Source organism: Oryzias latipes, chromosome 19 (assembly GCF_002234675.1).
Source record: "Oryzias latipes chromosome 19, ASM223467v1".
NCBI lineage: Eukaryota > Metazoa > Chordata > Actinopteri > Beloniformes > Adrianichthyidae > Oryzias > Oryzias latipes.
The window spans coordinates 9,647,276-9,672,627 of NC_019877.2; the positions used below are offsets into that span (position 1 = coordinate 9,647,276).

The window sequence follows — 25,352 nt, forward strand, 5'->3', positions numbered from 1 at the left end:
TCCAGATGCGTTATATTTATTACAATCCTCTAGATATTCAGGTAAAAAAGAGGAAAACAGCTACATAGTTTTCGGCAATACCCATATATTGTTGACTACACAATAATACACAATAATAGTTCAAATGTATAAACACTCTAACTCCCTTTACATGAAAAAAGCTAATGAATATTCTCTCACGCAGCTCTGTTCACTCGAAATGCTAAAAAAATTAACAGTAATAATTTTGACTTTTTTGACACATTTTGGACATATTGTATCAAATTAAGACACATTTTAAGCTGTAATGAAACAAGCAAGTAATAATAGCCACAAGCCATTAAAGAGCAACACTCTGAAGTGGCTTTGGTTGTGAAATGTTAATTCTGACAAATCTAAGATCTCAATTTAACAGCAATATACAGTAAAATAACTCCAAAATATAGTTTAAACATGTCAAAAACCGCTTAGAAGCATTGTTATCCTCAGATTTCAATTTTAGACTTGAGTAAATTAATTTACATGTCTAATTGTATTCACTAAAAGCCCCCAATAATATATAAAATGTCTAGTTTGGATCAAACTTGCCAGTGAGGGCTGAGTCCATGAGTTCATCTTCTTCGTTTCTCATGTACATCGGGCTGGACCTTGATGGCCGATCTGAACTGAGCATGGACAGAGAGGAATCTGAGGCAGAGATGGGAGACCGAGACCAACTGTCTGCTTTCATTGGGTGGGAGGACAAGCCCATGGACAGGGAAGACTTCTTCTTCTCCTTCTCCCTGTCCCGTTCTCTGTCTCTGTCCCTCTCCCGTTCCTTCTCTTTCTGCTTCTTCTTTTCCTTCTTGTGCTTCTTGTGCTTCTCCCCTGAACCCAGTGGGATGGAGCTCATGTAATCTTGTGGAGGAAGAGGACGCATCGTCTGGTCATCGTCAGAGCTGGGGCTGTTCTGATGCGACTTCTCAGCGACTGAACTGCTGCCCGATTCACTTTCGCTGTCGGGGTTGAGTGGGGTATATGCAGGGGACCGGCTATGGCTGGGCGACGAGCGGTCATGTTTGGGCGTAGATCCACTGAAAAGAGGCGAAGCTTTAAGACTAGAAATTTGTGGACGTATAGAGTCACTAGACCCTTCCCCCGCCTTCTGGAGGGTCACTTTAGCCTTAATGCTTGGTGAGCCACCATCTGGTTTGCTAATGATAATTTTGGCAAGGGTAGTTCCGCCCACACCACCTGCTTTCGAGTCCATTGTCTTCTTCTCCCCACTGTTCCCCCCAGATACGGAGACTTTAGCCTTTGCCTCCTTATCCGATTTTTCCCGTTTGTACTCCACATTCTGGGATGAGGAGGTGTGCTTGGTGGAGCCCACATTAGAAGGTCCACTAGAAACATTTCCAGAACCACCAGGAGGAGCTCCTGAACCAGCTCCTCCAACTGGTGGCCCTACATCGCAGCCATCTTCTCCAACTCCTCCTCCACCAACACTCTTCAGCTTATCAATGACTGCTGTTAGGGAGGGCTTTTTGTTTCGGCTGGGAGATTTTCCTTTTGCATTGGGGTTGTTTGAGTTGTTCTGACCAGTCCCTCCACCACTCCCTCCTGCACCTCCGCTTCCACCTCCTCCACCAACATATTGAGATTGGGAACCTCCTGAGAAACTCATGGAACCAGAGGATGAGGAGGAACTGGATGATGATGAAGATGCGGTAGAAGAGGAGCTGCCACCAATTGGTTTCTGTGAGCTTTGGCCTCCACCAGAGGAAGACTTGGACCCTCCCGAGCTGCTTCCTCCGGACCCCATAGGAGATTTAGCCTTTGAGGATGGAGGAGTTCCTGGAACCTGTGATTGCTGCATCTTCATCGGAGAGGACAGTTTGTCCCCAGAGCCACTGGAGCGGGAATGGGAAGGGGAAATATTTGGCTTTACGTTGGGGTTAATAAGAGACCCAGGAGGTTTTCCCCCTTGTGGTTTAATTTTATTTCCACTTCCAGCACCACCAGGCCCTGAAAATCCATGTTTTGTTATTGGTGATGATCCCGGTTTGCCAACACCTTGAGAGGAGCCTTTTGACTGGGACTGTCCACTTCCACCTACTGCCCCCCCGGGTTTGGAGTTGTTTCCCTGTGATAAGGAGCTTTCTTTGGACTTGATCTTTCCAGAGGAAGATGAGTGAGAGTGGTGGCTTTTGCTGCTCGTACTTCCTGTACCTCCTGAGCTGCTGGTGGCTGAGCTGCTGGAGGTGTATCCGCTATGGGAAGAGGTTTTACCTCCGGTTATAGTCCCCTTTGGGATCTGAATGGTGATTTTGGGAATTGGGGGTGTGGCCACTCCAGGAGGAGTCTGGGAGCGTCCTGAACTACCAGGAGACTTGGAGCCTCCAGCACTTAAGCTAACTCCTGAACTCAAACCACCACTAGGGGGCGTATACGGTCGCCCACCAGAACTGTGAGAGGGGGATTTTCCATCTGGATCCACCTTTTTGCGTTTGGGAGGCTTTTCTTTTGACTTTCCTTCACTGGATGGGGTTCTGCTTCGTTTGACCTGTTTCCCTTCAGTTGAGCTGGTCCCCATTCCCATTCCAGAATTGCTCCCTCCACTGGCCCCATTATCCTCCTTTGCCCGAACAAGGCCCTGTTGTTGTTTAACTTTGGGTTCAGCACTTTTAAAATCAGAACAGGCAGCTCCAAGCCCCATCATAAGGGGACTCTGGGATCCTCCTCCGTGAGTGTCTCCAAGATCAGGAGCATGCCCCAGAAGTGGTTTTCCACTACCACTGTTGCCTCCAAACACTATCCCCATATCAAAAGGATCCTTTAACGAGGGTTCTGGTGTGTTCTGTCCATGTGGAGTAGGATTCTGAGGAGTTCCAGATGGAGTATTTTGTTGACTTCCGAACCCCTTGACCATGTCCATGACTCCATCAGGACTTTCGGAGCAGTTTTCAAAGAAGTTCTGAGTGAAACTATGCTCTGGGGAAAAGTCGGGTGGGTCATGAAAGAAGGAAGAGGACGAACAATCGCTATCCTGAATGGGATCAGGTGGAGTTGGAATCAGATCAGTGTCCGTAAAGGGGTTTTCATTGCTATTGGTATTAAAAATATCTCCCGAATCAAACACTGCGCTACCTTGACCGGAGCTGGACGAGTCCCGGATGGGAGTACCTAAGGGTCCTACATCATCGCCACCACTACCCATGGGGTGCTGCCCATGGCTCTCACTGCTGCCTTTGCCTGGTTGCTCTGGTAAATCCTGCAGGATTTCAGTGATATCAGGTCCAATGCTATCAGAGCTGGAGAGTCGAACCATGCGGGGTGGAACAGTTCCTGGTGGTTGCTGAGGCTGGATGTGAGACTGTGAATAAGGCATATTAGAGCCAGGAGGTGGTGTCCCACACTGGCTTGGTGCTGGAGTGATGCTATGAGGTGTGTCGAGACCATCACCTGCCAGGTTGACATCAAAAATAGAATTCTGAGAAGCATCCACATCCATAGAGAAGAGCTCCCGATGAAAATCATCTTCATGTGACACTGGATGGTGCTGCTGCTGTTGTGGCATGGATGATTGTTGCGATTTCATGCTCAAACCACCACTTCCACCACAACTCCCTGCTCCAGGTATCCCTCCACCTTTTTCTGTCCCTCTGGGTCTTTTCTTTTTTCCCTTTGGGTTGCCCCCAGGGCAGGCTCCAGCCATGCTATCCGTTCTAGGAGAACAAGAGGAAGAGTTCTGTCTCTCTATTGTACCTGATCCGTACAACGCAGCAAAATCCTGCGTGGGATTGTCTTTCAACAAGTTCATCAACATGGGATGGTTTTTTGTGTTGCTGGCAGGGGAGGATGTTGGGGGTGGAGTTTGGTGAGGTGGTGGTGCATTTTGGGAGCTGGGACTGGAACCAACATTGCCAGTTATCTGCAATAAACCGGTCAGTATGGGATTTTGGGTAACTTTGTTGTAGTTATCTGTGTGACCTTGACCTTGCTGCTGCAGTAACTGCTGCTGGGACGCAGCTCCTGAGGTTGGACACTCTCCTCCTTGGGTTTGCCTGTCTGGACGAGAAATACCAAACAAGGGAAAATTTGGGTCCCCAGGCAATCCACCACCAGTTGGCGTGTTGCTTCCCGTGAGTCCATGTAACCCAGGATTTGATCCATCTCCAGCTGCCATATTGTAGGTGGGACTGCCAGAGGATTGAAGGTTATTCTTCACCATAGTCTCCACTGTCTGTGCAATTAGCATAAGAGCTGGAGTGTCTGCTTGGATGGTCTCAGCTTTCCTCCGAATGGCCCGCATGGTAACAGGGATAGACATGCATCTACAACAAATAATACGTAATTACCTTCAAAGTTACACTGTTTAAATCAAATAAGTTTGAGACCAAACTTTTCTCACCTCTGGACCACTTTGGTAATGAAGTCATCAGTGCAGATCAAAGCATCTGATTGCCCTTTATACAGCTTGCAGGACACTTGTCTGGAGTCAATCACCTCCATTACCACTAAAGGGGGACAAAGGAGAAACAAAATGAGGTTTTAACTAAGAACAGATTTTTTAAAGTTTCTATTTTGTAAACTAAAAAACGACAAGGAATTTTGTCAAAGAAACTCAGAATGCTGAATTTTTCGGAGTATAAGTCGCATTTCTTTGTATCAAACTTACCAGTGAGGGCAACCCTTGTTTTTGTAAATTGTCACAGTAGCAGGTTTTGCTTTGATTCTTAAGGTGAAGCTTTTAATTGTTTCTTCAAATAAAGAGTTTAGTTGACTAGTTACCATGTTCTTGATGCTGTTGTTATTTGAAAAATTGGTCATATGTTGCGCTAACATACTAGATTCTTCCTGTTTCATGGTAAATAAACATCAATGTGCTACGGTAGTGACTCATGCACATATTCAGTCTATTGTTGTTATTTATTCCATTATTATGATTTGCCTTTCAAGATGAAACTCCCGTATTTTGTTAAAAAAATTATAACTATATTATACTTATAAATACATTTCTCCCAAAAGTGCGACTTATAAAAGATCTTTTCTTCTTTATTGTGCATTTTTCCCCTGCTTCAACGTGTAGTCTGGAGCAACTTATAGTCCAAAAAATATAATAATATAATTCTGTAAACCCTAAGCAAAAGTACAGTTTCTTTTATTTAAAAAAAATGTTTTTTATTAATTCAGCAAAGGTAGTACATACAGAAAATGACAGTATTTTTTCATGTTAAAATTAGGTCTATGTCTGGTTCATCTGACTGATGCATGACTGTTGTGCAAATATATATATATATATATATAAAAATAAACAAAGATTACAAAAATGTTTGAATGCAGTTCTCTGCTAATCCTAATGTTGTCCCATGTCTGTTGTCACCCAGCAATTTAAAAGCAGTCTTTTTTAAATGACTGTCTTTAAAAATACAGATAATAAATAAAAGGGCATTAAAGTAAATGCTCACCACAAACTAATGATTCATTGACCGGATGCTGAAAGGAGACGCCAAAACTGGAGTCAGTGAGAGGGCAAACTTCAAACTGCAGAAGAGCTGCGCTGTCTGACAGAACAAAAACAGGCGTACTATGCTTAAAAAAATGTTCTTGAAATGAATTCGCACATAACCAGATCAGACACACTCACCTTCTTTGATGGATTTTTGTCGGACACAGCTGCCGATCAGGGTGTTGTAAGCTGCCTGGTGCCGAATGATATCCAGCAGAAGTGGCACGTGGGCTGGGTGGCGAAAGGGAATTTTGGACACCATTGCTCCTTGGAGTGAATGGCTGTCTTGAATTGGAGCATTACCGTTGAGAAAGTAACAGTGCTGCTGATCTGGCAAAATCTGTAAAAAAAAAAGAAAAGGTTTTCAATTGCTTTAAATGGATACATGGTCTAAAACTTTTGTTTTTATACAATGAAACCTTGAATTGCTGTACAACACAACAACATTTATTTGTGAGTTTTTGTGATTAAAAATCAAATAATTGATTTGCATGAAAGAATTTGTTTACAGAATAAAAATGCATGTTGTGTGAGGGTGCTGGCAAAGAGCTGCCCTCCTCCAGGAGCTGCAACTGGCTCTGGACAATTAACTGGTAAAGAGGTGACAGGCTGGGGGCAGTCTCAAACACAGGAATCACTGTGAACAAAGAGAGGTAAACATTTGAACAGATGGATTTAAAAAAAATATCCGCTGATTATTTAGTTATGACCTCTGAGCAAAAGAATATCTTGGTAAACTTACAAGTAGCATTGCTCATCCTCTTAATGAAGGCAGTGGAGAAAGGCATTGGGCGGTTCATCTTCAGAAAGAAACAGGCTGGTAGGTCCACACAGTTGGAGTTGGTCACAGTGGAAAAGGCAGGAGTGCTAAAAGACCACAAAACATCACATTAGGAACGTTTATATGTTCTCTTGACAGATAATCTTTTTTATTCTTTCAGGCAAGTTAAAAAACATTAACATGTTCTCATACCCCTTGTTGTCAACTGGGTGTGAACCGGTGATGAGAGGTGCGATTGGAAGCTTATACACAGCAGAGGTTCCCTCGATTGTAACAGATACACTGACTCCCAGGGAGCGTGGCACTGCAACAGGTGGGAATATAGAGCAACAAGTCACAGAAAATGACAAACTTCCATAGAAAACACAACATCTTCAGCAAAGAAATGTTGTTTTCCACTATATGCATTTGAGGGCTGGGTTAAAAAATGAAAAATATTCAAGAATATGTTTTTTGGTTTTTTGTTAAAGAAAAAACCTTTTTGTTCATTTTTAGTGTAGAAATAACTTGTGTTTTTATCAGAGATTTTTTTAATCAAAGATTTGTTCACTTATATAAAACACCTCTTTCATAAGCAAAGTTTGAGTAAATGAGAAAAATTGAATTGAGATTTACTTAAATGGAGTCGTGAAGTTGTGAATCTAAATTGAATGGGTTACTTGCCATTGCTGTCGGTTAGATTGAGCTGTGTGCCACTTCCCTCCTGGAAGATGTCGTAAGGCGAAACGTAGCACTGAAGTGTAACCAGATTGCCGCCGCTCCTGGGCGTCAATAAACCCACACTCCCGTGAAGAATGGTCTCGACTGTATTAGCGTTGGTTGCTAACCTTTAAGATAAAATAAAGATTTTGCAGAATTTATAAAAACAGCTGAACAAAGACAACCTAAATATTTTTCAATCCCAAGAGAAATTCCAAAACATAAAATCTTTCTATCTCCTAAATCAATACAATTGAACACAAAGCCCTTTTATGCTTATGGTTACCAGGTACCGGTACTGAAAGTTTTATGCAGTTTCTCCAGTTTGACACCCTGCAAACTTGTTCCCATTTTACACAAAACAAGATTAAAGCAAGATTTGATGGAAGCAAAGCATGAAATTATTCTATCTTAACAGAAACAGTTTTTTAATTTACCTAAACATGTGCATCATCTTGGCCAGATCAAGCTCCAACGATTGCAGGGCTATATACATCTTTGTCTTCAGTTTACTGAAATGCAAAAAAAAAGTATATGATGGAATACAGTTTGCCTTATCAAAAAAATATCTTGTAATTTACTCGGAGTGCATTTACAGGACCATAAATATTTGGACAGAGACACATTCTTTCTGATTTAGTTTCTGGCCATTACCTCAGTGAATTTTTAAATAAAACAACTCAAATGGCATTGAAGTGCAAACTTTCAGCTTTTATTCCATGGGTTGAACAAAAAGATTGCATAAAAATGTGAAAAACTAAAGCATTTTTTAAACACAATCCCTTCATTTCATGAGCTCGTAAGTAATTTGACAATTGACTTCCATGCTATTGCATGGGCAGGTGTGGGAAATTCCCTTGTTATGTCATTATGAGTGAAGCAGATAAAAGGCCTGGAGTTGATTAGAGGACTCGTGCTTGCATTTTGAAGATTTTGCTGTGAACAGACAACGTGCGGTCTGAGGAGCTCTCCATGCAGGTGAAAGGAGCCATAATTAAGCTGAGAAAACAGAAAAAACATGCAAGAAATTGCTACAGTGTTAGGAGTGGCAAAATCAACACTGTGGTACATCCTGAGAAAGAAAGAAAGCACTGGTGAACTCAGCAACGTAAAAAGACCTGGACGTCCACGGAAGACAACAATGGTGGATGATCGCAGAATCATTTCCATGGTGAAGAGGAACCCGTTCAGAACAGTCAACCAAGTGAACAACACTCTCCAGGAGGTAGGCGTATCAAAATCCAAGTCTGGCATAAAAAGAAGACTGCATGAAAGTAGATACAGAGGGTACACTGTAAGATGCGAGCCACTCATAAGCCTCAAGAATAGGAAGGCTAGATTGGACTTTGCTGAAAGCATCTAAAAAAGCCAGCACAGTTCTGGAAAAACATTCTTTGGACAGATGAAACCAAAATCAACCTCTACCAGAATGATGGCAAGAGAAAAGTATGGAGAAGGCGTGGACAAGCTCATGATCCAAAGCACACTACATCATCGGGAAAAACCGTAATAAACACTAGTGTTTATTGATGACGTGACACAGGACAGAAGCAGCCCAATGAATTCTGAGGTTTTCAGAGACATACTGTCTGCGCAGATCCAGGTGAATGCAGCCAATCTGATTGGACGGCGTTTCATAATACAGATGGACAAGGACCCAAAACATACAGCCAAAGCAACTCAGGAGTTTATTACAGCAAAGAAGTGGAATATTCTTTAATGGCCAAGTCAGTCACCTGATCTTAACCCAATTGAGTTGCATGCATTTCACTTGTTGAAGACTAAACTTCAGACAGAAAGGCCCACAAACAAACAGCAACTGAAAGCCGCTGCCTGGCAGAGAATTCAGAAGGAGAAAACCCAGCATCTGGTGATGTCTATGAGTTCAAGACTTCAGGCTGTCATTGTAAAACAAAGAGTTTTCAACCAAATTTTAGTAATGACCATTTTGTTTTCAGTTCTTTCATTTGTCCAATTATTTACGAGCCCATAAAAGGGAGGGATTGTGTTTAAAAAAAGCTTTAGTTTTTCACATTTTTATGCAATGTTTTTGTTCAACCCATGGAACAAAAGCTGAAAGTCTGCACTTCAGTGGCATCTGAGTTGTTTTATTTAAAAATTCACTGTGTTAATGTACAGAAACTAAATTAGAAAGAATGTGTCTCTGTCCAAATATGTATGGTCCTGACTGTATAAACATTTTTTGAAGTGCAATTAGTCCGATTTTTTTCAAACACAAAACAAATGTGTGAATTTATATTTTTCTATCAATAAGTTAAATTTCTGTCAAACAACACTTTACATCATCTTATGACCGCCAGTTTTTTATTACATGTCTTTGCACGTAAATTTGCTTACTTATCTCCTGGAAGTTTGTACAAATCAACAAGTCCTTTGAGATGTTTTGAAAACTCTTCAAACTTTTTTTCCCTGTTGGAAAAACAGAGAAATTAGAATCTGACACATCTTACATTGAAGTTTTTGAATCTTGATGTTTGGCAGCTTTATTTCTGAGTTTTTCACTGACCTTAAATGCTGAATTAACTCTGGACAACTCTGTAATGAACAAGATAAGACAGGTCTAGTAAACCCTTTTCATGTGTCCGATTGAATTACACAAGTAAAAGAATGGTAAAAAGAGACCAAAAAGCTACTTTTAAGAAGAACTTTTTTAGTTATTTGTATATATCGTATTGTAGTTTCCAATTAAAAAGTGCTAGTTGGGAGTTTGAATAATAAAACAAACACTGACTGTAGGGTTCTCTCCTTGATGAGCCACCTTGACGTCCACCAACTGACCGTTTGAGTCCAGCTGCACCTCCACATAAAACATATCAGAAGTGATGTAGCACTCTGTCCCTGTAGGACTCAGATGAGAGCCCAACCTGTGCAAAGAGGAAAACAGGGGGAAAAGAAAGAAGTTTTATGTATAGATTGTGTCAGGTTTCTAAAAGTGCCTTATGAATGTATAAGTCATCTGATATACTGTATATATATACACAATAATATATTAAGTGGCCAAAAGAAATTTATGAAGTTACATGTTTTGTCGTGCAATAGATTCCAGGCGATCCGTCATTGAAGACAGAGATGACACTGAAAAAAAAAATATATATATATCATGTGTTTCTTCTACGTAATCTAATAACAAGTAATTTTTACAATATTGACATGTTTTGCACACACAACAGTTTGCGTATGTTTTGTATTTACTTTCACCCGTAAGTTAAATAATTGGAGGAAAATATAAAGCTGAAGTGAAAAAGTAATTGTCTGAAGCCTTCACGGCTTTACCGATTAAGAGACAAAACAATCATTATGAAAGAATTGCGACGTTAGCTATTCATTCTTTTTCTTTTTGCACTGTGGGACGGGACCCTCACCTTTTAGTGCTCTCTGCAGGGTCTCCAAACAGTTAAGCAGGAGCTGGTGACCTGCCGCATTCATCACACCGCGTTTCTCCTGAGGCACAACACGAGTAAGGAGAGGAAAAAAAAGAATAAAATGTTGAAATTAATGATTATGCTTTATACAACCAAATCGGGCTTGCTTTTAATTTGCGTAGCCAGCACTCTTGGTCTGACATTTAAATGTCACCAAGGGAGGTCAGTAAAGAAATAACTTCTTTAAGCTGTTTTGTGCTTGTTATTACATACTTAACTAAGAACACTAACAGGCTGTAAATGAACTTTTACTGCACTCTGAGCATGTGCAGTAATCTAGAAATATTTTTATAGTATGTATAATATTGTGGGAAAATTGGAAAATAATAGAATATCTGTCTTACCATAGCCTGACGCACAACTTTGCATGTTTCCTGCCATGGTCGGGAAGCATTGTGTTTAGCATGAAGTCTCTCTAACAGAGCAACCGTTCGACTCTGCTTTTCTGCCTCTAAAAGACAGAAACAGAATACAGTTAAGCCTATAATGACTGACCTGTTTTTCCTTTACACATTGGATTTATTTTTTTCCTAAAAAAAAAAACAGATTAAAAAATACAAAACTTTGATTATATATCTTATAAAGGACAACATAACCTGATTACTTTCATAAAAAGGTTGAGTTGTATTTTTTTAGGCAGTTAATAGTCAGGTAGTATCACTATATACCTTCTTTAAACAAAGGCTTAAACCCTTAGTTATAACAAATATTTTATTGCTGTAGAATGCAACTAAAAAATAGTCAAAAGTAATTTCCCAATTTATCACCTCTAAAAAATGTCAGTATATTTACATACAAAGAAGAGCATCTACTGAAATCTTAGGTCAGCAGTTTGTTTTGTTTAGGCTCAGCTAAAAGTAATGACATTTTAAAATGACACGTTGCTTTCTAAGGGAGAAATATTTAAAGCGTCTGTTCTTTATGTAACCAAAGAAACTATGAGCATTTGTGAAAAGCTTTAATAATATAAACCTACGGTGGCCGACAGAGCTCACACTACATACAAAAAAGACAACGCAACGACATTACCCGAAGCACAACGGCGTTCCCCGAAGCACAACGGCATTACCCGAAGCACAACGGCATTACCCGAAGCACAACGGCATTACCCGAAGCACAACGGCATTCCCCGAAGCACAACGGCATTACCCGAAGCACAACGGCATTACCCGAAGCACAACGGCATTCCCCGAAGCACAACGGCATTACCCGAAGCACAACGGCATTAACCACAGCGCGACGGCATTAGCCGCAGCATATCAATATTAACCTCCTCAGCACAACGGAAATGACGACTATTTTTCTTCCTACTGGACATAAAGTCAGTTTCAACATATTCGGCGCTCCTGAGAGAGGTACGTGATTTTTTCTACTACTAACTATGAGGATCATAATGGTGTTTTCGTTTTCTTACTAGATAACCTAATTTCTTACAAATATACTCTTCTTCTTCTTTCTCTTTCGGCTTTTCCCATCAGGGGTCGCCACAGCGAATCATCCTTTTCCACCTCACTCTATCATGGACATCTTCTACCCTAACATTAGCCAACTTCATGTCCTCTGTTAAGACATCCATGTATCTCCTCTTTGGCCGTCCTCTTGCCCTCCTGCCAGGCAGCTCCATCTCCAACATCCTTCTACCAATATATCCACTATCCCTCCTCTGAACATGTCCAAACCATCTCAGTCTGGCTTCTCTGACTTTGTCGCTAACACAGGCAACATGAGCCGTCCCTCTGATGTACTCGTTCCTTATCCTGTCTAACCTGGTCACTCCTAAGGAGAACCTCAACATCTTCATCTCCGCTACCTCCATCTCAGCCTCTTGTCTCTGTCTCACTGCTACCGTCTCTAACCCATAGAGCAGAGCTGGTCTCACCACTGTCTTGTACACCTTTCCTTTGAGTCTTGCTGGCACTCTTCTGTCACACAACACTCCTGACACTTTCCTCCAACCGCTCCAACCTGCCTGCACTCGCCTCTTCACCTCTTTTCCACAATCCCCATCACACTGAACTGTTGACCCCAAGTACTTAAACTCCTGCACCTTCTTCACCTCAGCCCCCTGTAACCTAACACTTCTACCTTGATCCCTCTCGTTCAGACACATGTATTCTGTCTTACTACGACTGACCTTCATACCTCTTCTTTCCAGAGCAAACCTCCACCTCTCTAGCTGTTCCTCCACCTGCTCTCTACTCTCACTGCAAATTACAATGTCATCCGCAAACATCATTGTCCAGGGAGATTCCTGTCTTACCTCGTCTGTCAGCCTGTCCATCAGCATAGCAAACAAAAAAGGACTCAAAGCTGATCCTTGGTGTAGTCCCACCTCCACCTTGAACTCCTCTGTCTGACCTACAGCACATCTCACCACCGTCATACTTCTCTCATACATGTCCTGAACTACTCTAACATATTTCTCTGCCACTCCAGACGACCTCATACAGTACCACAGCTCCTCCCTCGGCACCCTGTCATACGCCTTCTCTAAATCTACGAACACACAATGCAGCTCCTTCTGACCTTCTCTGTACTTTTCCATCAACATTCTCAAAGCAAAAATGGCATCAGTGGTGCTCTTACGGGGCATGAAACCATACTGCTGCTCACAAATCTCCACCTTCTTCCTAAGCCTGGCTTCCACTACTCTTTCCCACAGCTTCATTGTGTGGCTCATCAACTTTATTCCTCTATAGTTGCTGCAGTTCTGCGTGTCACCCTTGTTCTTAAAGATTGGGACCAGAACGCTTCTCCTCCATTCCTCAGGCATCTTCTCACTCTCTAAAATCCTATTGAACAACCTTGTTAGAAATTCCACTGCTGTCTCTCCTAGGCACTTCCATACCTCCACAGGTACGTCATCAGGACCAACGGCCTTTCCGCTCTTCATCCTTTTCAGAGCCTTCCTAACCTCATCCTTTCCAATCTCTGCTACTTCCTGCTCCACAACAACCACATCTTCCTCCCTTCTTTCCCTGTCATTTTCCTCGTTCATCAGCTCCTCAAAATACTCCTTCCATCTTTTCTGTACACTCTCTTGGGTTGTTAGCACCTTTCCATCTCTGTCCTTAATCACCCTTATCTGTTGCACGTCCTTCCCATCTCTGTCTCTCTGTCTGGCCAGCCTGTACAAGTCCTTCTCTCCTTCCTTTGTGTCTAACCTGTCATATAGCTCATCGTAAGCTTTCTGTTTGGCCTTTGCCACCTCTCTCTTCACTTTACGCTGCGCTTCCTTGTACTCCTGTCTACCTTCCTCAGTCCTTTCTACATCCCACTTCCTTTTAGCCAACCTCTTCCTCTGGACGCATTCCTGTACTTCCTCATTCCACCACCAAGTCTCTTTACCGTCTTTCCTCTTTCCAGATGACACACCTAGCACCTTCCTACCTGTTTCCCTGATAATCTCTGCTGTAGTTTCCCAGTCCTCTGGAAGCTCATCCTGACCACCCAGGACCTGCCTCAACTTCTGCCTAAATTCCTCACAAGTTTCTTCATTCTGTAGCTTCCACCACTTGGTCTTCTTTTCTGTTTTCCCTCTCTTCTTCTTCCTGACCTCCAGAGTCATCTTACACACCACCATGCGGTGCTGTTTGGCTACACTCTCTCCTACCACCACTTTGCAGTCATTAACCTCTCTCAAATGACCTCGTCTACATAGGATGTAGTCCACCTGAGTACTCCTACCTCCACTTCTGTATGTCACTCTATGTTCCTCTCTCTTCTGGAAGTAAGTGTTGACTACAGCCATTTCCATCCTCTTCGCAAAGTCCACCACCATCTGTCCCTCCAGATTCCTTTCCTTCACACCAAACCTGCCCATCACCTCCTCATCACCTCTGTTGCCCTCACCAACATGCCCATTAAAGTCTGCTCCAATAACAACTCTCTCTCCTCTGGGAAAACTCTCTATGACCTCATCCAACTCACTCCAGAATCTCTCCTTCACTTCTAACTCACAGCCAACCTGTGGCGCATACCCACTGACTACATTCACCATCACCCCTTCAATTTCTAACTTTAGGCTCATCATCCTGTCTGAGACTCTTTTCACCTCTAGAACACTGTTTACAAGCTCCCCCTTCAGAATCACTCCTACCCCGTTTCTCTTCCTATCAACACCATGATAGAACAGTTTGTATCCTCCTCCAATACTACGTGCCTTGCTGCCCTTCCACCTTGTCTCCTGCACACACAGTACATCTACCTTCCTTCTCTCCATCATGTCTGCCAGCTCTCTGCCTTTCCCTGTCATTGTGCCAACGTTAAGAGTCCCTATTCTCAAACCTATGTTCCTGCCTTTTCCCTTCTCTCTCTGGCCACGGACCCTTCTGCCTCCCCTCTTTCTTCCACCAACAGTAGTCAAATTTCCACCGACACCCTGTAGGTTAACAGCATCGGTGGCGGTCGTTGTTAACCCGGGCCTCGACCGATCCGGTATGTCTAAAGTGTTGTGGATGAATATTCTTACAAATATACGTTTGTTTAAAATATAAATTTACCCGTGACTACTCGCCTAGCATGCTGGGTACTCATGCATGCTGGGTAATGCAGTTCTATATAACTAACATCGATACGCTACAAGTGATATTCATGTACTGTGCCAGTCGTGTTCAGTGATTTTGTGTGTTTGCCAGTCTGATAATTTATTGTCTTATTATAGGTGACAATGTACTGCCCATTTTGCGCATCTGCAGTGGTGTCCCAAGGAAGGACATTCTGTAGTTCATGTGGGAAAAATATCAGCTTCCTATACAGTGTTGATACAACTCAACAAGCCACAACAACAAGTGAAGGTAATGCTCTAAACTTTGGTCCTTTTTTTAAAAAAAGATTTACTTACTAAGCTTACCATATATGTATTCACTACATAGGTAGAATGGAAATTTAATTGAGTTATTATATCACCAAATGACAGAGTCAATAGTTCTTGCATGGTGCTAGAGTTAACTTATTAACTTTATTTGTTTATGTCTAATAACACGGTCAAGTAAGAACTTCCACATAGATTATAAACTATTTTGTACACTTTTTATTCACCTTAGGTGGTAATTTAAAAACACTAACATAAATCCAGTAGATGTTGTTCTCTCAGTGTTCTCAATTCTTCTCCTCAGGCCCTGACACTACAATGGTGGAAGAACTTATTGCCAAGTATTTCACTGAGGGCCACAGTTATGAAGTAATAGTGGACTTTCTAGCCACCAAGCACAGCATTTCATTGAGTCTTAGCAGCCTAAAGAGAAGATTACAAGATGCTGGCCTGACCAGGAAGATTAACTACACTCCACTTTCAATTGTACAGGCAGCAATTACAGATGAACTGAAGGGATCAGGCCAGCTTTTTGGCTACAGAGCAATGTGGCAGACTCTTAAGCAGAAATACGGTTTTGTAGTCAGAAGAGATGATGTCATGCGCCTAATGGCAGAAATTGATCCGATCAGAGTGGAAAACCGATCTAAGCGCAGATTTGTTCGAAGAGTTTATCGATCAATGGGACCTAATGAAGTCTGGCACGTTGATGGCTACGATAAACTTAAACCTTTTGGAATAGCAATAACTGGGTGTATTGATGGCTACTCCAGAAAAATTATGTGGCTCAAATGTGGAAAGTCCAACAATGATCCCACAGTCATTGTTCAAATGTACATACAGTGTGCAGCTGAGTTTGGTGTTATTCCTAAGCGCCTCCGCACTGACTGTGGCACGGAAAATGGTCTGATGGCTGCCCTTCACTGTTGCCTGAGATCTGAGCATGGAGATGAATTTGCAGGAGCCAAAAGCCACATGTATGGAACGTCTACATCCAACCAACGCATTGAAAGCTGGTGGTCCTATTTCCGAAAGCAAAGGTTCTACTTCCCTATCCTCAATTACTTATGTTGTCTTTACTTTACTATTTTCTTTTTTAACTTTTTTGAGGTTTAAAAACATATTGACCATCTTTTTCTCTTAATGCCACTTCTCCTTCATTGTTGGAACATAATTTTATAGACAGTTGGACCTGAATCAAGGAAATTTAGGATTCTTAAAAATTCTTTTTTGAATATGATGCATTTTTGCTTAATGATATGTTAAATTAAATACACTGTGCCTCTGTGGAAGACTGGATGTAAACACAATTGTCCCATTACACAACCATTAGATTTTTTTTAAGTAGGGCACAAGATTTAAACACTTTCTGCAGCACCTCTTTAAATGGGACACCGTTTTAAAAGGCTATTGTGATGTTAAAAAGATGTGTACTCTTAACTAGGAGTCAGTTCTGGATGGATCTCTTTGGTGACTTGAGGGAGCGACATCTCTTCAATGGCAGCAATCTGCACACCTGTTTAGTCAGATTCTGCTTCCTGGATGTCCTGCAGAAAGAACTGGACGAATATAAGCAGTTCTGGAACACCCATACCATTCGCCCTGTTCGTCAGTCCCAGTGCCCATCTGGCAAACCAGAGGCAATGTACCATGTGCCTCACAGGTAAGTGTTGAATATCACTATGACAAAGTCAACTGATTTATTTGAAGTAATTATTTATTTGAACAAAAAATATATGGTGTGATTACAGCAAAAGGTTGTCTGTACTTGAAATTTTCCTCTAAGGTTCAACGGAAGGAACTGTGGCTTTCCAACATCCGCAGAGGCTGTGAGACGGTTCAGCAGCCAGATGCCACCTGCAACTAGTCTGGATGCTGATGAGGATCTGGAAGCTCGCCTATGTCAGCTGCAGAGACAAAGTGGATTGCCAACTCCTCTCAACTGGGAAGCTGCCATTGAGAACTACTTAAGACTTAAGAACATGGCTAATTTGTAACATTGCCTAACTAAGGTACGTATAACAATATATAAAACAATATTTTGAATTTTTAAATCTTTTGAAATGGTTGATGGTTTATGATTAAATACATCCAAATCCGGGAGAGTTCCTGATGCCAAATGTCATATTTTCTTTAAACGTGTTGTAGTTTTCCAGGAGAGGGAGCTTTAAAATGTTGGCACATGTGTTTGCCATGGGAAACTTTGAGCTTTCAAGGAATTGAAGTTTTGGCAGAGGTTCCAGGCCAGCAGGAGGGATGCCAGACACTCCTGTAGCAAACATGAAGATGTCTTCCAGCGTTATAACACTGTTTCTAAAAGTAAAAAGAATTCATGACATAAATTTTGCTTCCAAATTTGTACAAATAAGATTTTTACATTTCGAGAGAAAACTAACCTTCACAATCCAGAAGGTAGTCTGCCCAGAAGCTGATTGTTCTTTCCTCCTGGTTCCTCTTGTTGCTTCCAGCTTCACTGAGGTCTGGTTTGAACAGGTTTTCAATATCCAAAGCAGATAGCCGTTTATCCACATGGCAGAGAAGAGGGGCCATAACCGCAGGGTACTGCTGCAGTGCTGTTAAAAAGTCCAAGCAATTAAGACCATCTTTGAATCTGGAATACAAAAAACAGGTCACATGAAAAGGTTAAATGTAGGATTATCTGATAAGGTAATGAGTGAGCATTCAAATTTTTTCTGTCTAATGTGTAACAAATAATAATTGTCATTTGCCTTTCCCAGTTATAAACACACATAAAACTGAATAGAATGACTTCACATATGGATAGAAACTAACACTTTTTGATAGATGTGCCCTTACAAATAGGAAAGTAAAAAACCAAGCTACCTTTCAATTGCACTGTGGTTCCGTTCAATTATGTACCACCTGAGGTACTCCCTCACAACTGAGTGCTTTTCCTGTAGTGATGCTACGCTTTTAAAGCACCCTGCCGTCTGCAGCATTGTGCTGTGCCTAAGCATTAGGTCTTGCAGGCTTTCCAGCGAGGATGCATTCAGTATCTGAAAAATGACAACTCTCATTTCAACTGTTTAAAATGTTATGCAAGTTAATTTCAGACGAAGTGTGCATGATCAGAAATTAACACACTTCGCGGAAGCAACCATCTGACACGAACGTCAGGCTTCCTCGTCGTGCGTTAATTTCTGATCATGCGCACTTCGTCTGCCATTAACCCTTACATATCGACCTTTAAGGGCTTCCTCAGATCTGCCTTTACCAACATCAGTGACCCTTGTACCTCTTGCAGCACTGTCCCTATAACTTCATCTTTGATGTCTTCTACAGATGAGTTGAAGCTGGACTGCCCTGACATGTAGCTGACCAGATCCTTTGAGAGGAAATTTGGTCCAGGTCCACCATGCACGATAGACACAGCAATCATCTGCCCTGCCAACCTGTACTCATTGTCTCTTGAAGCTGCTCATAGAAATTCAGAATTGTTCATTAATCTTCAATAAATACATACACATTGCAGTGTTGTTTGGCAAAGTTCTTAAAAAAAATCTTTAATTTTTTTTTAAAATATGGATTATCTTAACAGTACCTGTTGAATTGTAGACAAGATATCTGCTTTCTGGAGGTCCATCAAAAATGGGTCTCTGGTTTAGCCTTCTCATGAGTAGGGAGAGAAATTCTCTTTTTGGGCCACCCATATCGATACCTTCTTCCAACCTCCCTTCATCATCAGAGAACTTTACATAAAGATCCTTCTTTTCAGAAAAGGTTCCACGCTTAAACCCTCTGACAGCTCCATCCCAAATGTCCGAACGACAGATGTTGAATCTGCTGATGGCACAGTGATCAATCTGGGATGCCAGATTTGCAATTATGTTGGCTGCTGATGGTTGTTCCATTCTACAAGACACAGACAATTTATGCAATGCGGCAAGCAACAAGACACATTAATAAATAAAAAGAAGCTTAAGGTTTGAATGCCACATTACTGAATTAAAAAGAAACTTAAAGAGTATAATTAGCCAAAAATAATAAAATGAAGAAAATATGAAAGTTGACCATAATTGAAGTGAAAACAGCACAATAAAAAGATTTTTTTAAAGAATGCGAGCGCAGGGTATCAAACCAACAAGTTTCTGCACCAAAGATTCCCCATGTTTTTCAATGGAGGAAAAAATCCTGGAATATGAAAAGTTCAAGCATTCAACCAATTATAAAAAAAGAAAAGAAAACAGAATAGCTTTCTTACTCTGTATCTTTTGAAATGCTAAGGCTTTCTGCATCACTGCCTGACTCCTCATCCTCTATTACAACTGGTGCATAGAGTTCTGTGTATGTGCTGAAAATGAACATAAATTACCATATCTTTACAATGAAGTATTAAAATGAAATAATCTGAAATTGTATGAACAAAGCACCTGTAGCATGTGGCTGTCATTGCATCTCTCGATGTTCCTGGAACTTCTGTGTCAAAAGCCACCTATATAAAAAACTGGACTGTGAGTGGAAGCTTGTATGCATATACATTCATATGCACATGATAAAACAGACAGACAAAAAGGAAAGAAGGAAATGGTATCCATTACACTTGGTAATATGTACGTTGCATTTGACTGTGCTGTAACTCCACTGATAGCGATCACCTCTGAGTCACTCGAGTCAGAAGTGACATGTTCCTCTACTGTAAAAACATGCATGCTCATGTCAGGAAATTCACATTACTTTAAGATAGCTCTACTTGCTTTTGAATAATATCAAAATTACTTACTTTGAGCGACAAAGTCTTCAACTGTACAAAGATAAAGTGTAATCCTTTGATAAGCCTTCCCTATTGCCTCCTTATACAGTTGTAGCGAGAAGGATGTTTGGGTCCCAGGTATATTTTTTACCTCTGTACCATCGGGGTACAGCAGAGTGTAAGGACCACAATTTAAATTTTGGTTAAAGTTTCTCATTTTTTGTTCTGCCGCTTTCTGGAGTTGTGTAGCATTGGATTCTGGCTCTACTACCAGGGGTAGACATGATCCTCGGACTGGTTTCAGAATGCTGTCCTTCCTTGTCATTAATCCAATTAACATCTACAGGAAAACATAAAGTAGGTATATAAAAATTAAAATTGACACAAATACATGTATAATTAATAACTAGCCTACATTGGAACAGAGAAATTACCTTAACATATTTTTCTTTTAAGTTTTTTTTCTTTTTGAAACAAGATCGCCTTTCCATGTCCTTGATGGATCGGAAATTCTGGAACGTTGCTAGAGCATCTGTCCCACTGCTTTCGGCTATAAGGAGAGTTCAGATAAATACATGCTCACACATCTAAAAATAAATATTTAAAAAAACTTTGAAAGGAAAGCCTAAGGCTAAAAAAAAGAGGACCAAAGTTTAGAGCATTACCTTCACTTGTTGTGGCTTGTTGAGTTGTATCAACACTGTATAGGAAGCTGATATTTTTCCCACATGAACTACAGAATGTCCTTCCTTGGGACACCACTGCAGATGCGCAAAATGGGCAGTACATTGTCACCTATAATAAGACAATAAATTATCAGACTGGCAAACACACAAAATCACTGAACACGACTGGCACAGTACATGAATATCACTTGTAGCGTATCGATGTTAGTTATATAGAACTGCATTACCCAGCATGCATGAGTACCCAGCATGCTAGGCGAGTAGTCACGTGTTGGTGCACTGCGCAGAGCTAGGAAGCTGATGAGAGATTGCAATTCATCAAGATTTATACCTCTCCCCCGTATATTTTAAATTATTGGAATCAATTTGTTCCAGATATCAACTGGAAAGCAGTCTGGACGATCCCTCATAAGTTTTTAATAATAAATAAGGTAAAAGAAGTATCCTTTAAAATTCTCCATAAAATTTACCCTGCCAAACATTATATGATAAAATTTAAAAAAGATATTAATACTGATTGTAGTTTCTGTGGAGATCACCCAGAAACAGTAACTCATCTTTTCTGGCACTGTTTGTCCACACAGAGATTTTGGAAGGAGTTCAGTAGATTCATCATTATTCATGTCTTCAAAGATTTCTCCTTGAAATGGGAAAATGTATTACTTTGTTTTTTCAGGACCCCCAAAAAACAAAAGGTATTTTTTATAATTAATTTATTAATTCTTCTGGCAAAATTCTACATACATAAGTGTAAATTTACTAATAAAACACCATACTTCCCACAATTCATTAAAGATGTAACTTTTTACATAAAATCAATATCCTTTTCCTCCAACAAAAAGGCTCTCAGAACTATTGAAATTTGTAACTCTCTGCAAATATTTAATGAATCGACTCCCCTGGCTGTTTAACATCGTTTGTGTTGTATATTGATTGTATGTTGTATACTGCATTGATTGTTCTTCATGTTGTATACTTGCATTTGCTCAATAAAGTTATAAAAAAAAAGAGATTGCAATTCACGGCCACGGTCAGGGTGTAATACTTGGAAGACTGTTAAATAAAAAAAAGTCTGAATAACACAGCTACAGCGCCTCTCTTTGCTTACTTAAAAGATAAGCAAGACATACCACTTGTCAACTGCAACTCTTGATTAGAAGAGGCTAAAGTGTCCTCACCAAGCTGACTGAGCGGGGCGAGCTAATCGGCTAATGAGCTAGCTATCTAACCTACCAAACGTAACTTTACCTAACCCGGTGTTAGACAAAAAGTTAGATGCAGAGGTCACTATGTGGAGAGCTGGGTAAATTTATATTTCAAACAAACGTATATTTGTAAGAAATTAGGTTATCTAGTAAGAAAACGAAAATACCATTATGATCCTCATAGTAGTAGAAAAAATCACGTACCTCTCTCAGGAGCCCCGAATAGGTTGAAACTGACTTTATGTTTTCCCGCCAGTAGGAAGAAAAATAGTCGTCATTTCCGTTGTGCTGAGGAGGTTAATATTGATATGCTGCGGCTAATGCCGTCGCGCTGTGGTTAATGCCGTTGTGCTTCGGGTAATGCCGTTGTGCTTCGGGTAATGCCGTTGTGCTTCGGGGAATGCCGTTGTGCTTCGGGTAATGCCGTTGTGCTTCGGGGAATGCCGTTGTGCTTCGGGTAATGCCGTTATGCTTCGGGGAACGCCGTTGTGCTTCGGGTAATGTCGTTGCGTTGTCTTTTTTGTATGTAGTGTGAGCTCTGTCGGCCTAGTCGTCATTTCCGTTGTGCTGAGGAGGTTAATATTGATATGCTGCGGCTAATGCCGTCGCGCTGTGGTTAATGCCGTTGTGCTTCGGGTAATGCCGTTGTGCTTCGGGTAATGCCGTTGTGCTTCGGGGAATGCCGTTGTGCTTCGGGTAATGCCGTTGTGCTTCGGGGAATGCCGTTGTGCTTCGGGTAATGCCGTTGTGCTTCGGGGAACGCCGTTGTGCTTCGGGTAATGTCGTTGCGTTGTCTTTTTTGTATGTAGTGTGAGCTCTGTCGGCCACCGTACGTTATGCTTCGGGGAACGCCGTTGTGCTTCGGGTAATGTCGTTGCGTTGTCTTTTTTGTATGTAGTGTGAGCTCTGTCGGCCACCGTATAAACCACTTTTTGTAATAGCTTGTAGTATTTTTGTATAATTTTACAATCTCCACATTCTAATAAATGCCTTTATACCTGATAATAGCAACGTCATAAATGTGAAATGCACAAATCTAGTTGATCAAAATAAGCACTTTATTATAACCGTAGATAAATAAAAGCCCTCAGGGTGTGAAGGTTGAAATCATTCTAGGTTTGAAACAATATTAAACTAAAGAATAATTCTATGAACTTTGCAGTGGTTTCTAACAGCAAAACTATTTTGTGTGCTTAATTTAACGGATATGATAAAAAATGTAAACCTACAAACAACAAAACAATCGCAAAACTCTGCTGTCAAATGAAGCTAACACCAAAACAATCAATGTGTTATTATGAGTTGGTAAAACGTAATAACTTGTTACTTATAACCAGTTGGTGAAATTTCCTTCACATTAAAATCAATGTGAATAAAGCAAGATGCTAATATTTATTAAAGATCACAATTCCGTTTTTGCTAATTCGAATAAAGTTATATTAGCACGTATTTGTTTACTTTAGCTTTTAGCTTTCGCTGATTCAACCGTACCAAAAAAAAAACGTCAAGCGCCACAAGAAATTTCGTTCATAAAAGATTGTTTTATGTGACTTAGAAATCAGAAAATTATCCAATTTGTTGATAAGAAAGTGCTCGCTTGGTTTATGTTCAGCTAGTTTAGCTTAGCCTGTAGCATAATGCAGCAGCTTCCTGTCTCTATGAATGACACAACAAGAAACAAAATGAGGCAAAAGAATAAAAATAAATGAATAAATCGCACCTGTTACATCGTCCGCTTTTACCCGATCTATAATAGTTGGATTTCCTCCCTGCTGTACCGATATAGGGAGTTCTCCAGCGGGGCTACCGCTCTGCACAGACACAACAGGCCCGGTCGCCATTGTCCCCTGTCCGCTCCTCCTTCGCGCAAATTTCCGGAACACCTTTTTATTTTATTTTATTTTATTTTATTTTATTTTATTTTATTTTATTTTATTTTATTTTATTTTATTTTATTCACATTCATCCAGTGTAGCAGCGCTGATTCATTTGAAAATAAAGGTAAAGCTTGAAGGTTCTGGCTGTCAAATAGTGCATTGGTACAAACGCCAGGTGGCGCACTACCACAAGAATATGATTTCTGTCTATGAAAGCGAAGCAACTAAGCAGAAATCTCTTAATAAACGTCCCAACGTCAATCAGTGAATAGTCCCTTCTTTTTTGTCATATTTGTATTCCTTTTTTCCATATATATAAATATCCATGTTTACAACATAGTAAAACAACTAACAGGTTGTGGAATTAAGCAGTGGAGTAAAATATAAATACATGAAGAGCAGAGGCAGTCATGCCCTGCACACACAAACACAGCATACATACACCTGAGTCTATTGTATAACTGAGCCTGTGGCAATGAGTGCTCTCAAGGGAGGATTTCCCACCAACCATTAGGACTTGCCCATTAGAGAGAGCAAGGAGTGTGTTCATGAATATATTTGTGCATACACAAAAATGTATTTAGGAACATGTGTACAACACAACACACACACAACAGACAGCTTTAGACAGCATTTGAGATGGAGAGAGACCAGATTGGCATCGCCTGAGACAGAAGACAGAACCGCAGACAGACAGGAGAAAAAGAGGGGAGGTGCTGCTATGTAATTGATGTGCCCACCAGGAGCTTTAGCTGGCTGCCTGGCATGGATGAGGATTTAGATACTGCTGCCAAGACGGCGGTGGGGGAAAGGAAAAGGAGGCACGAGCCTAGGGAGCACGGTAGCAAGCTGAAACCATGCCCATCAATCAGGGGCTAGTTCACCTTGCCATGCCAAGTGGGACCCCCTCTGTGCTGAGGGTGGGCATAGCTTAGGGAGTGAGGCTGGAACAGTAGCTAAACCTTCTCTAATCTGGTAGTGCTTGTGTCAGTGCCACGTCCGGATAGCAGCAGAGTCAGCAAAGGCAGGCCGAAGACACCAAAGAACAATTCTGAACTGTTTCAGATAAGATGGTCAGCCCAGCCCAAAAGCGTTTTATTTCCCCCTACTCAACAAATGACACACTGACTTCAATTTTTAGAGTGACCAGAAATTGTTTGGGTGCATTTCGTAGAACAATCAGATATTTATGGTAACATGCATAACAATTGGGAATAAATGAAGAATTTCAATTTTTTTAAATGATTTACTTTTCAAAAATTACCATTTGTTGTAAAACACATGTTTTTAATGGTAATTTTTTCTTAGAGAACAGCACACATGAAACACAATGTACAAATTCCTGCTCTACTTGTGTTGCGGTTCTAAATGTAAAAAAAAAAGAAAGTAAGAATGCTAAGTATTGATCTAAAAAAAGACAAAGCAAAGCAAGGCAGGAAAAGTTTGGCACTAAAATACCGGATAAATTTCACAGCTAAGTGGGTTAATCACTTGTATATTGGCAGCAGATCACTCGCATTATTGGATGTAAAACTACCAAAAACTTGAGCATTTTAGAAAGAAACGTGTAGGATTTGACCAGTCTTTGAAAAACTACACAATGAATCCATGAATATTAACACTACTGTACACATTTTATCATAAAGAACATGACATTGTAGGAATAAGAG

The 25,352-nt window shown here is 40.8% G+C and overlaps 3 protein-coding genes across 6 annotated transcripts; 1 reads left to right on the forward strand and 2 right to left on the reverse strand.

Annotated features, from left to right (window-relative positions):
* med1 (mediator complex subunit 1) lies at positions 1-23,660 on the reverse strand. The gene is made up of 16 exons (XM_023949332.1): positions 23,526-23,660; positions 10,735-10,841; positions 10,331-10,409; positions 9,989-10,043; positions 9,700-9,832; positions 9,475-9,503; positions 9,306-9,377; positions 7,385-7,459; positions 6,912-7,075; positions 6,441-6,552; positions 6,210-6,334; positions 5,977-6,104; positions 5,606-5,807; positions 5,427-5,522; positions 4,370-4,475; positions 1-4,292 (listed from the first exon to the last, which is right to left on the reverse strand). The coding sequence occupies exons 1-16, from the start codon at positions 23,644-23,646 to the stop codon at positions 548-550; spliced, it is 5,349 nt and encodes a 1,782-aa protein (XP_023805100.1). The 5' UTR covers positions 23,647-23,660; the 3' UTR covers positions 1-547.
* On the forward strand, positions 11,577-18,613 carry LOC110014588. 3 transcript variants are annotated; one of them, XM_023949336.1, is made up of 5 exons: positions 11,577-11,745; positions 15,054-15,186; positions 15,508-16,243; positions 16,648-16,866; positions 16,990-17,230. In XM_023949336.1, the coding sequence occupies exons 2-5, from the start codon at positions 15,060-15,062 to the stop codon at positions 17,198-17,200; spliced, it is 1,293 nt and encodes a 430-aa protein (XP_023805104.1). In that variant the 5' UTR covers positions 11,577-11,745; positions 15,054-15,059; the 3' UTR covers positions 17,201-17,230. The 3 variants fall into 3 exon arrangements, with proteins under 3 accessions (XP_023805104.1, XP_023805105.1, XP_023805103.1); XM_023949337.1 differs by lacking the exon at positions 11,577-11,745 and adding an exon at positions 18,507-18,613 and having other exon boundaries at positions 14,878-15,186; positions 16,990-17,215; XM_023949335.1 differs by lacking the exon at positions 11,577-11,745 and having other exon boundaries at positions 14,882-15,186.
* Positions 16,903-22,224, reverse strand: LOC101162181 (G2/M phase-specific E3 ubiquitin-protein ligase-like). Of its 2 annotated transcripts, XM_023949333.1 has the most exons (12): positions 22,010-22,223; positions 20,580-20,709; positions 20,349-20,464; positions 19,945-20,254; positions 19,763-19,857; positions 19,595-19,656; positions 19,426-19,515; positions 18,766-19,076; positions 18,460-18,638; positions 18,048-18,220; positions 17,600-17,814; positions 16,903-17,516 (listed from the first exon to the last, which is right to left on the reverse strand). In XM_023949333.1, the coding sequence occupies exons 2-12, from the start codon at positions 20,701-20,703 to the stop codon at positions 17,503-17,505; spliced, it is 1,689 nt and encodes a 562-aa protein (XP_023805101.1). In that variant the 5' UTR covers positions 20,704-20,709; positions 22,010-22,223; the 3' UTR covers positions 16,903-17,502. The 2 variants fall into 2 exon arrangements, with proteins under 2 accessions (XP_023805101.1, XP_023805102.1); XM_023949334.1 differs by lacking the exon at positions 16,903-17,516 and having other exon boundaries at positions 17,606-17,776; positions 22,010-22,224.
* Positions 23,661-25,352: the final 1,692 nt, after the last annotated feature.

What these genes read in the sequence shown, in the direction of transcription:
- LOC110014588 (XM_023949336.1), top strand. Translation starts at nt 15,060, where the DNA reads ATGTACTGCCCATTTTGCGCATCTGCAGTGGTGTCCCAAGGAAGGACA. An exon ending in AGCCACAACAACAAGTGAAG is followed by an intron (nt 15,187 to 15,507) that starts GTAATGCTCTAA and finishes TCTTCTCCTCAG; the next exon opens with GCCCTGACACTACAATGGTG. An exon ending in ATGTACCATGTGCCTCACAG is followed by an intron (nt 16,867 to 16,989) that starts GTAAGTGTTGAA and finishes TTTTCCTCTAAG; the next exon opens with GTTCAACGGAAGGAACTGTG.
- LOC101162181 (XM_023949333.1), bottom strand. Translation starts at nt 20,703, where the DNA reads ATGTACTGCCCATTTTGCGCATCTGCAGTGGTGTCCCAAGGAAGGACA. An exon ending in TAAAAGAAAAATATGTTAAG is followed by an intron (nt 20,255 to 20,348) that starts GTAATTTCTCTG and finishes GTTTTCCTGTAG; the next exon opens with ATGTTAATTGGATTAATGAC. An exon ending in AGCATTTCAAAAGATACAGA is followed by an intron (nt 19,077 to 19,425) that starts GTAAGAAAGCTA and finishes TGTGTCTTGTAG; the next exon opens with AATGGAACAACCATCAGCAG.
- med1 (XM_023949332.1), bottom strand. Translation starts at nt 23,646, where the DNA reads ATGGCGACCGGGCCTGTTGTGTCTGTGCAGAGCGGTAGCCCCGCTGGA. An exon ending in AAAAGCGGACGATGTAACAG is followed by an intron (nt 10,842 to 23,525) that starts GTGCGATTTATT and finishes TCTGTCTTTTAG; the next exon opens with AGGCAGAAAAGCAGAGTCGA. An exon ending in CCTGCAGAGAGCACTAAAAG is followed by an intron (nt 10,044 to 10,330) that starts GTGAGGGTCCCG and finishes TTTTTTTTTCAG; the next exon opens with TGTCATCTCTGTCTTCAATG.